At 35.2% G+C, this 12792-nt stretch overlaps 1 protein-coding gene across 4 annotated transcripts in view; it reads right to left on the reverse strand.

Moving 5' to 3' along the window:
- The window catches only part of LOC139963056 (nuclear receptor subfamily 0 group B member 2-like), a 47677-nt gene extending 36008 nt beyond the window's left edge, over nucleotides 1-11669 (reverse strand). For 2 of the 4 annotated variants that reach the window (XM_071963535.1, XM_071963533.1), the window contains exon 1: nucleotides 9007-9044. In XM_071963535.1, coding sequence (XP_071819636.1) covers nucleotides 9007-9029 — 23 coding nt within the window. In that variant the 5' untranslated portion in view covers nucleotides 9030-9044. Of the gene's footprint in view, nucleotides 1-9006; nucleotides 9045-10884 lie in introns of those variants that run through there. The other 2 variants (XM_071963537.1, XM_071963536.1) reach the window with 2 other exon arrangements.
- Nucleotides 11670-12792: the final 1123 nt, after the last annotated feature.

Genomic DNA, 12792 nt, shown 5'->3' on the forward strand with positions numbered 1-12792 from the left:
GAGTTAAAAACACGGAGACATTTAGATAAGTTGTAGTAAATGAAACGGCTGAAATAATTACCCTTGATTGTATTTTAAGAAACTATTCTCTCATGCACTCCTAGATCTTCGTTTTAATACATAGACCGAATAATGTTCAAATCATATCATATCAAACTCAAAAAAATGTCAACGTCATGTAAAGAAATATTTCCACTGAGGTTCATTTCATCATATCAATTTCCAATGAATTTTCTAGACTGAAATGGTTTATCAAAAGCAGCCACCCTGCCCACCCCACCCCACCCCCTTCCAGTGAAAGGGATGACCAATCCAAAACAAGTAGTATCCACATTTACGTTAAGTCATTGGCTCCCTGAAAATGACGGGAAACAACAGGATTAATCCAAAAGTATTGAAGACACAGTTTATATCTGTATACAGTAGATACACGATTTACGATTATCTTTTCTTTTTCTTTCTAAAGGGGTGTTTGTGAGGGGACGGGAATGGGCGGGGAGGGGGGGGGGGGTTCAAAATGTGCAAAATGATGTTAAGTTGACTCACATCAAAAGTTACGTAAAGTTTGTATATGTGCATACTGAACTCTTGAAAGTTCTATATACGTGTCACTGTGACCCGAATTCGAATTTACTTTTCACACAAGGACACTTCAGTGACCTTGAAAGCTGTTGATTATTAGAGCGAGGCAATTGATAGGTTCAAGGACACCGATGAAGGAATTAATATATTCATACAGCAAGCAGCAGGCCTCAACAAACTGTCTCGGTGGGTACCCCGGGTATAGTATAAACACCCAGGTCACCGAGACAGGCTTCTCAAGATGTTTTTTATCGGACTCTCTTTTATAACATAGCGGATATAGGACATATAGGCTATATACACCATTGATCAATGCATTGCAGGCAGGAATCACAATTTGTGTTAAAAGTGTGAATTATTTGTGAATCAGCTGCAGCATCGTGTTAGAAATGACCGAAACTGATGGCGGTCATATAGCCGCTAAATTAACTTAGCGGCTGCGGACGTGTCGATATACGTTCTGAACGGTGACAGAATCAGAATCGAAAATCCTATCTTTGACTGAAAGCAAGACTGGGTTGCAGATCACCAATAGGTAGCCAATACGTCAGCAAATTGTATCCTGCTTCAAGCCCCAATAGAAGGAAAACCCGAAAACATTATCTGATCCGGGTTTTTAACTTTTTAATAATTATTTCAATAAGATTCATAGCTTTATGGTAGCACGTGTTGAACAACAATTAAGTCTACCATTGGTTTACGATGTACGGCTAAGTTTTGCTAGTCCACTTCATATAGTTCTCTTTATTGAAGTTTGCAGTGCCCGACAATCACAAGTTGGAACATACAAATCGCGAACAACCACAGCGTTATATAGTCATCATGTAACCCATCCCTGCACCTCAAACGTTAGAAAAGAAATTAAGTTCGAACGCCTGTGGATGACTGACAATTCCTTTCAAAACAAGACGAGATAAAGGGAAAACAAATGAACCATAATTCAAATCAGATAAGAAAACTTGTCCTGTTCAATTTGTGAAAATATAAACTCTGGGCCAATAATAAACTATAATAAAACATTAGAAAGCCTCACCATTCAAAGCTTCTTGGATATTATGTGGGAAAATATTAATTCGTATACTGGCAATTTTGAAGAAAGAGTGCTTTTTGTTTTCCCGAAAGGGAAGCTATGACGCCACTCTTACCGATACCGACCTTGCAAAAATTGCCAGGGGGGCCGCGGATTGCAATGTTGGCAATGACTGTAACGCAGATCTCAAAGTCGGTAATTACTATTACGGTTATATTCGTCCAACACGACAGCATTCTAAAACGTTGTACACAAAGCCAAAGCCAAAGTGAATTAATCCGGTCACACATCCGGAGTTTATGAATGCTAATTTCTTCAATACCGCCCTCATCTCTTTCAGAGAAACATTTCAATCTGTAGTTCTGATTCAAAGAGTTAACGATTTAGCTTTTACTATATTTAAACAATATCAATCTCAGTCATCCTCATATGTTAGTCATAACTAGTTTGCACTACAGTTGTTCATTTCGAGGGTTGGCTAATTAAAATGTTTTGTGTAATGATATTGGGGGAGGGATGAAATGGTGGAGGAGGGGTGGAGAGGGCGGGGTTGAGTTTCATATTCCAAATGGTAAAAGGTTACTACTGTGTCCTATATATAAAGGTTAATCGATTGGTTGGGTTTTTCTAATAACAAACTACCGCAAGTTACAGAATACAAACAAACTATTAACTATACTGGTCGCACACATGTTTGCTCATACAATCTGGGAAGTTGTGATAACATCTGAGCAACCGCCTCAATCTGATAACCCGCGCACTTGCAACAGGCCACGAGTAAATTTATGACTTAGTGGTCACGGGCAAGGCGAACACTTTAACCTTAAACTGAACGTCTGGCTCATCAAAACAACTAGAAAAGAAAGAACACCAGCAATTGCCAACTAACTGAGTACGTGTTCAACGTTAACAAGTTTCTATGTTTTCTGAACAGGATCTCGCTGTTCACTTGTCTAACTAACAGGTGATATTTACATGAATACGTGTGTATATATGTGTTATGGGCGGCATAGGGAGTGCGGGGAGAGGGTGCGGGGTTATACCTTAGCGCTTCTGTGGAGAAGTTCAACCGAAGTTTCCCGGGACTAACATTTACACCAGAAATAGCATTATTGGAGAAACTACTTTAAGGGGAAGGGACAAGCAATTGTTTATAATTTCGTTGTGACCAAGTGCGACACATTAACCATAAACGAGTGACAGCTCTAAAGAAATGTTTTAACAACGTTTTCTTTGAGGAGACGTCAGCCTTAATGCGGGTGAATATACATAACAACAAGCTTATTATGGCTACTATATATGTATACTAGAGTCAAATCGTTTTATCAGACGAAAATATGACACACTGATCCATATCAGTATTTATAACTTGAACAGTTATTATAAGGGCGATCTTTAGTATAGTCCTACGTATTATACGGGAGGGGACGCAGTTTGACAAACGGGCAAAGCTAGGAATGTTAAGTTTTGAAATTTGGATACACTTAATGAAATAGTTGGAAAAGACATCCTCCTCTAATATACTTCACATGAGCCCACAAGATCAAGGATCATTAAGTTGAGCTTCTTTTCACCACATAAGGGAGTGTTAGTCCTCGCTATTCGCTTGATTTGTTATCTCATTTCTAATGAGGGGTTACATGGGGCTTGAATCGTGGAAATGAAGGGGCATCCCCGGCCACTGTTATACACTTTCTTTGCCTCGTACAGATTTAGACACCATATGGTCATTATTTATTGGGCACTATATAACGACTTTCTTTGCGACATGAATCACTGCTGTTTGGTAACAACATGAAACATTGCTTTTGGTTATTGAGAGTTAGTACTGTATACGTTTCATATGGTTTAAATGCATCGTATATAGGGTTTTGTCATGACGTCATTGGAATCCTTAATTCTCAAATCCCTGCATTAACCAGTTCACATAAATATCCTTCCAATAATACACAACAGTTTCAATAAACCAATCACTTACACGATAAACAGTAATACGATTTCAAAGTGCGCAGACTCAATAGTATTCGAGTGAGACGTGACTAAACATCGTGACGTCACAGAGCCGCGCGCAAAATACTGGGTTAACAAATTATTTTCTTTATCTCACACGCTGCAATGGCGGAAAACATTTACCTCACTCGACCTAGTTAAAGATATTGAAACAACCTTGTAATTATCATCTGAAGCGACGACTGTAAGTATAAAGGAGCAAAATGAAACGGCCTGTTAAGGCCGCATTTTCCAAGCTGGAGGTGTTAGCCTTGAGGATATAGTTTTTGTCCGAAAAAATATACAAAACAAAAAAGACAAGCAAAAGTGACAAAACAAAGTTAATCAAAAACTTGACCTTTATCTTTCTTGATTTTACACTTTAATATCACAGCCTACCCCCAAAAATGGTTCGCTAGGCGTCTGGTCAATTTACATCTAGGATATGCCTTTGGGGTCGTTATATTATGAATATGTATATTTATATGTATTTATATTTATGTATGAATTATTATTAAAATGTTAAGTTTTCTTATTAAAATGATTAAAATACACAATGACAGAACATCAACAAATGAGAAAAAGCTTTAGCCTACTGAATCATACTTTGTATTGTTTATTTATATAAATGCGTTCATGATATACAAGTAACGTACCACGTGACTATAGCTGTTATGAAACTGAATTGATTCCCGTTTTGTTTTTACAATGCTGCGTTAAGAACGAAGAAACTACAAAATCAGTTTAAATCGTAGTTCAGATAGGATAATGTAAATATAAGTATAAAAGACTCACTTAATATATAGTAATTGCATTCAGATTTAAAAAAAAAAAACATTTCCATGAACGATACCTATTTTTACATGCATGAATACATGAATACAATAATCAATAATTTCATATTGATATTACGGTCAATAAGATGCATATAATAACCCTAGCGAAGTTATAACTAAATGAAACCCGAAACAATGTTTTCTCAAATCACGCGAAATTCATTTCCTTACGAGCAACAAACACTATCTTGAAGTTGGCCGCAGATGCGCCCTTTGTTTTTTAAAGCCTACAACAAATTTTGTGTATACTTCATCTTCGAAATTCAAGTTTATTATGTTAAAGAAGGCCCCTTAAATCACCATGGCAATGTAATTAGTGTCTGCCTGGTGGTTGGTATCAACGCAATTTTGAGGGCACGTGATTTGGCACCACCCTTGTGATTGTTAACTTCATAGTTTCAAAATTTAAAGATATAAAAATATTAACTGGCAAGTATCCATGATTATAATATTAACAAACCGATCGGCGGGTTTAGTCGGAAAGGACATCTAACGACCAAACTAACACCCAAGGGCATTGATAGTGTTTCTAAGAAGTATCCTAGCGAAACAGAAAGCAAACAAGTTGAGATTGAGCTGTGGTGTACTGAAATGAACCCGAACTTTGACCGGGTCTGTAAACTATAGGGAAATACGCATTCCACGAAAGCACGTAGTACTCATTCCTGCCTTTTACAAACTACTACATCTGTTGATGCCGCCTACACAACAGGAAGAGCATAGGACATTGCACTTAGCCTATACATATGTAAACCATTCAGTTCTTGTATAGCCTATGCTTAATACCTTTCAGTATTAAAAGTCAGACGGTAAAAGGATGTGTATTATGTATGTATTCTTTCTTCAGTCTCAGTACCGTTATTATTACGCGTTTTTATTTGAAATATTTACAACATTTTAAAGGTATAGTGATACTGTTTGATATTCAATGTGGCCCTGCTAAGTTTTCGTAGTTTCCATGCATAAAACTGTATACAATTGTTATTCGCCGCCAAGCTGAGAAAACTGTATATCCGCCGCTTGTTCAGCTGCGTTTATTCACTGAAGTAAGGTATACCAGCATCCATGTTAAGAGGTCTGCGTAACTAAACACTACGGTGATATTATACTGACTATAATGTAAGGAATACAAGCCTGCGTATCTTGCGTGTGTTCTTCGAGTTCTGCGTATGCTTGTAATGATAAAACAATTGAGTCTTGTATATTTTAACCAGAACGCAAAAATGCTTATAGGTTTCAATGACTTCATCACATTAGACTCTTATAACATAAATGGCCTGAACCACCATTGTACACATCATACGATGGCATGATAAAGTCAGGTTGTGTTTGCAAGGTCTTTCAAAATGTCGTGTTTATAAGGTTTTTACAATTTCACCTTTGACATTCACCACAAACAATTGGGTTCTTGTACTTAATATGAGACATACACATGTAATATGATAATCGTTAAAAATTTCCCATCTGGAGATATTGTGTTTACAAGTTTCTCACAGTTTGACCATTGGTGACCTGAAATGACCTTTGAATTCCCAACAAAGCAATAGGGTCCTTCTACTTAATATAGGATACCAACTACCAAGTAAGCCTATGAGATTCGTCAAAGTTTCCCATCTGGAGATATTGTGTTTACAAGCAAGGCATCACACACATACATACCCACACATTCACACACACGCCACCATGATTACATATATAGGTTTCTCTTGTCATAGAAAGCAAATTTCAAACTATAATTCAGTAAAAGCTTGACGTAAGTGGGAACCGACCGAAGGCAATGGCCGCAGCAACACTGAAGCCTGCAGCAACACAGACAAGGGTCTCTATACTATATAGAGTTCTATAAGAACACTGCACATGCGCACTGTGTCGCACGGTCGGTTTGTTCTTGAGATCCTCAAAATAAGGTGAACGACACATACAAATATAATTAACGTGCGGCGAGGTATAATGTTTATAGTAACTTTTATCATATCATAACAGACTGTCATTGAACTGTCCTATTTAAGAAACACTAGTATTGTGCAAATATCTATGATATCATTTATTGTTTGTGCGTGGTTAATTGGTTGGTTCTCTTTTCCTTCTTTAAACATAATTCAGTGGAACATATCCCTGTTAGTTTTCCGTTGATTATTTACTTATACATAAAATAAACTTCCTTACTTTATCAAGAATGAAGTAAAGGCCCAAAAAATTGAAGCGTTTTAAGGCACAAATCGAATCCCAACGATGAAACAAACAACATAGGCCTATTCATACGCCACGACAGGCAGCACGAAAAGTCCCCCACACCCCCTGCCTTTTTCAAAAAAAAAACTTGCACCAATACTCTTATCAATTTTCGAACAGGCGAGTATTGAATATGAATGTTACAGAGATGCTACGAAAACTAATTTGATCCATTGCTGACGACGGTCAAGGTTCGTAAGGTTAATCGCAAAACCGGTACATGGTTCCGATATGCTGCTACCTGGTAATTGCATTCGGGTCAGACACGGTACTTAACGGGTATCATTAATGTTTGAAACATAGAAAACAACTTATACAACATCGAACCAGAGTGCGTTTATATTAGCAACAGTAACCTATTTACGTGCATGTTTTACAAATAGTTAACGCAAGGAGTTGTTAGACACGCAAAGTTAAAGACAAAAGAATATATATATATATATATATATATATATATATATATAAACATATATATACATATACATATATATATATATATATATATATATTTATTTATTTATCGCAAAACCGGTATGTACTACAGATATATACGTATATCATAATTCTTCTCTTACGTACAATATTTCAAATGTTGAGTGTCAATTATCACAGGCATGATATATTACTACAGGGAAGGAGGGGTAACATCTTGGAAATAAGTATTCATATAAATATAACAATACTTACAATCTTTCTGACAGAGATAGTTCTGACAGCTCTGTACAACCACACGTGTTTGATAATAGATAAACTGAATTGGTTATCTTCTTCAAATAATTGACGGTTTTAAATTCAATGAAATTGTAATTATTCATGCAGGGCAAATGATAATTTAATAATATTTAAATACAGAAACTTTCAAAAGGGATCCCCCGACTGACCTCAGAAACCTAAAGGACACCACATGTATTTAAATTAAAATGGTGTGAAATATAGTATACTACACTTGTATATCACGTCTCTCACTCCATGAGGAATCGAACTTTAGGTTCCATGTAAGGTTTCCGATTGCAAGAAAGGTACTGTTTAGTTACAAAACATATCGACGAAACCTCGCGTGGGGTCTGCGGATCAGATATTATGAAATACTAAATGTGTAATAATAATAATAATAATTATTATTATTATTATTTTTAAATGTGTACAAGAATCCTCGTTTAGAAGAATAGTGAGTTACTTTGTTTAAAGGTAAATAAATACATTCTTAGTGATAGATTTATTCTCGGGTTTGTCAGAAACGATAATACTTATGAACATTATAACCTCACGTTTTTTTTTACATTTTATTTACAGAGACTGTGTGAAGAAACATTAATGAATACATTAAATGGCTTATGGCTTGATGAACACGACCTTAATTATGCTAAGAGTATATTGTCTTTCTTATTATAGGCAATAAGTGAACTATTTAAGACATTCACCTTTGAAAGTACTTTTGCGGAAGATTTTTGGCTGCTTACTTTCTTCATCAAAAAAAGTGAAAATGAAACAAAATATCTACCCTATGCACGCGGACATAATAATAAAACTTGTGGTTTCTCTATAATGAATGAGTTTTCTTTACGGACGCCTGCATATATGGATTATCTTTCTCCCTGAATTAAGGAAATGGAAGGTAATATATGTATTATATACTAGGCTATGTCTAATTCGTGACGAAACCCAATAAAGGTGAAATATGTGGGGAAAAAATGCTAATGTCATGTATGGAAAGAACTGTTTGATTCATGAAACAGGAATTAGGAAATATTGTGACTGATTCAAAACACGAATGAGGAAGTGGTTTAAATTGACTCGTTCCTTTCCTTTTACCAGTTAATAAAATTGAAACCTCATATAGGAGTGATTCATGTTACATAAATCATTATTATTAATCGATTATTTTCAATAATCAACATAAAAAGCATTTTAATCGTTAAAAATATCGTAGAAGTAAATAACATAGAAACTTATGGCCTAAATGTAAAAACTATAGCCTATATATATTATGTATAACACACATTTCATTCCGACACTGTAAGTCATTTCAGCATAGTTGTAAATAAGACAACAGAGGAGAAGAGAACATGTTATGACTGCATTTTTACCGGTTCAAGCAACTTGCTTAGCTGTCATTTTCGATTAGTTTATCTCAATATCAAGATGCCGATACTCCACCATTTCAGAAAGATTTCAGGTATCAGGTATACATGAGAAATAATCGATAACTTTAATGGAACAAACTCTCACCAGGAAGTAAGGAAAAAATAAGTTTAGTCTTCAACACTTCAGCACTGAACTAATGTATAGTATATTGTGAGACGATTTTCTTTCTGACAGGAACAAGCGTTGACTCACCATAATACACTAATGAGCAACATTTATAGTGTTGCAATTAAGACGAGGAATGGGGGGTACCTAACTAACTATCTCTGTGAACTTCACCACCACGTACTAGGCAGAAGCTGAAAAGAAATTTCACAAATTTATTTACTTTTCTCTCTGGTTATTTGGAATCAGTCAACAGCGAAGGATTTTAAACAAAGCAAAATTATCACAGAAAAAGTTGCATTCATATATCAATAATATGTAAATCATATTTAGATTAGTAAGATAACGACATTTCAGCAAACCACGCTGCATATATGCGTATATATGTGCTCTATTAACGACATACACATTACGTTACACATTAAAATTATAAAAAAAAAACAGACACGACACGACAAGACCACACCATAATATAGACTGTATAGTTCGTTATCTGTATTAAGTAAAACAAGTGCAAAGTCTAAAGAGTATAGACCTATAACTTTACATAGATTTATAATGTGGTCTGATCGAGGTACAAGTCCTATCTGCGTCTCTTCCAAATCTTTATGATCTCATTCTTGGTCAGTTCGGGGCTCCAAAACAGCTGCACTATATAATTTCTGTCAATGCTGCAGTGATATCAGTATAGTGTGTATACTATAGGACCAAGACACCCCCTCTCCCCCCCCCCCACCTGAGTGATGTGTATCGTTGTCTCTGTCATTCATTTCATGTCTTCCTGTTATTCTTTTGTCTTTGTTATTGTCTTAATATGAATTGTAAAGTTAATATTATTGTCTTCATTATAAATTGTAAAGTTAATAGTTTTGTATTGTTATAAGACAATCCTCTGTGAGAAAGACAACATATTCTGTGGTGTATGAAATATTTATTGATAATCATGCGGACAATTAACTTCAAAGAATCCAAGAAAAAAAAACAGCAATTTTTTTTTTTTTTTTTGTAGAAATGAAAATGAATCCTTATAGAAAGTGAATAATACTTTCCATATCTTCAGACAGAAATATGCAGACTTTGTAATCTTGATTCCTATTAACTTGATACTATTACTTACTTTCTAAATTTAATTCTTGTAACTTTAACTACAATTCCATTTAAATTTAAAATTGTCACTATAAATTGATCTTTTTTCCCCTAATAGATCTTAATTTTAATTAGCTTAATTTAATTAGTTGTTATCAGAATCCGTTTATAATTTTTATTAGACTAAGTTTATATACATAGTGCGAAATCGATAAAAAATAACAGTTGTGTTGTATTTTAGAGATAATTATAAAACAATAGAATCTTGAGATATTTTACCGAAATTGCTACTTGAATGACAATGTCGTTAAATGTTGTTTCGTTTATCTCTTCTATGAACAACTTCATGTTACAAATGAAAATTGATAAATAACAATGTTTAACATAGCAGAGATAAAACAAGAAGTAAAACTCGAAACATGAGGAACAAAAACAACAACAAAACAAGACAGAAAAATAGTCGATAAGGAACCGGTTTATATTATAATATATTAAATTAGTCTTAAGTTGAACTCTTTCACTAATTTAGATAGACTTTCGCCAAAATCAGTCAACAACCTTTTTCAAATTATTTATTGAAATGGGGACACTTTGAGTCATATTTGATAAATTCATTCTAGCTTAACATTTTTTAAGTCGGACTGATCATTTAACTGGCCTTGGCTTCATGATGTTAATATTGTGAGAAGGATTCATGAAACGATTTTCAATTTCTCCAACTTTGTTTAAAAATACTTAATACTCTGTGATATTATGTAACGGAAAAGCTTATAGAACCAATGATTTTAACAATCATAACTTGGATCAGTCTAAAGAACATAAACTGTAACCAAAAAAACTTCCAAAAATATCGATAAGTAATATATTGACTTCACCTACCTGTAATAAACTGACCCACAAAAAATTGGTAATTCTTTCCAAGCAGTATAAAATTTTTGTAGGATTTAAAACGATTCCAAGACACACGATGAATCAATGCCAAAATATTGTTTTATTTTTAATACATATTATGATGTGATGTCTCCTTTTAGACTTCTCGAAAATGCAAAGGCGTTATTCCGAATGAAATCTCGCTAAGGGATGCGTTTTGGAAAATAATATCACAGTTTTTAAAAAGCGTTGTAACACAAACAACTGCCTTGGCAACATTCAACGAGCTATACAAGCCGCAAGGTTTCTGACACACACTGTCTGTGACGGCGGTGGCACACAGTCAGTATGTATGTTAATTCCGCTCAAGAATAATACAATGTTGTTTAATCTTTGCTGCTCCGATAACCACGAGCCCTCGTTCGCACTGAATCGACTGGTGGCCGCTATTTTCAGGGTTTTCGCCAAGTTCACTTCCAACACCGTTGTCTGTGATTTTGGCACGGTCTGCGGCCGAGTTAGCCGCGGCTACACAGCCAATCTTTTGTTCAGCTAGTCACGGCGGACGAACATGCACAACAAGCCGTCCCACTTTGTATAATACGCACTTGCAGTGCTAACGGCGTTTTCAACTCAGTTAGCCAAGCCAGTGTGTAGTATTAAACTTGAACTTGCGGATGGAGGTCAACATCGCTAGATAGGTGAACGAAATTGAACTCCAGAAACGAGGCCTTTCAGATCAGGTTTCCAAGCACGTACACAGCAGTGTGTCAACTTGAGAACGTACAGAAGGTGCAGAATTCATCATATCTGCCTTCTCCATCTATTGACGGACGGATCCTCTGCACTGTATAGAAATAGTCTGGAATGAAATGTTACATATGTATGTTTTAAAGACAAGTATAAAGACAGTCTTATACTCGAAGATAGAATGTATTGCAGTAGAAACTCGTACGTTCGGAACAGTTGGCGGAAATCGTTTGAATAATAATTATAATAATAATAAAAACAAAAACACAAATCCTGACAAGTGGGTTGAAATTTAGGGACTATTCGCTCGAAAGTGGAATACATTAGACAATCCGTTCACATTGATGTGTAATTAATTCATAAAGAAAGGTAATATCTATAGCTTGGCTAGTGATCTACTTTCAAAATTATTCATATATACACCGAAGCTTTGTTTTGTAAATTTAAAAAGGTAAACCACTGCTGTTGTGATACATTTTAAAGCAACAACTTGTGTTTTATATGCCACGGGGTTAATCTCCTACTTGACTGTGTCTAAAAGGAACATTCCTAAGGCATTCTATATATTTAATAGGCTACGTACACTGAGAAAAATGTAGAAACATTACCTTCTTCAAATTTGAACAAATGTGAATTTTCTATGAAACATCAATCTTTAATTGTTTAGTCACGTGATCATCTCTCAGAATTTGCCTTCGTGATCAAGCAAAGATGAAGTGTTGTCAATACTGCCAGCAATGCTAATTTACATATGCGATGATGGGGGGGGGGGGGGAGATGGCAACACTAGCAAGGTTTGTTTCATAAAATACAGCATGATGTATAAAATTCAAAGAATTTCAAAACATAGGGACTGGAATATCTTTTCATTCCGAATACCGTATCATGAGTGTATATATGCTTTAATGTATTATGCTGTATAGGCTATATTATACTAATCCTACAGTACTATACTAATCCTATAGTACTATACTAATCCTATAGTACCATACTAATCCTAATAATCACAACTTGAGTGTATGTCCATGGATAATGCTATGGCAATGATATACATTACCTCACAAGTACTGCTACAAAGGTCCTGGCATTGTGTAATGGTTAGAACTCGAGAATCTGGCCACCAGAGTCCAAATCTAGGTGGGACCTAGTCTTGGCATAATCGTTTGT

Source organism: Apostichopus japonicus, chromosome 21, assembly GCF_037975245.1.
Source record: "Apostichopus japonicus isolate 1M-3 chromosome 21, ASM3797524v1, whole genome shotgun sequence".
Classification (NCBI taxonomy): domain Eukaryota; kingdom Metazoa; phylum Echinodermata; class Holothuroidea; order Aspidochirotida; family Stichopodidae; genus Apostichopus; species Apostichopus japonicus.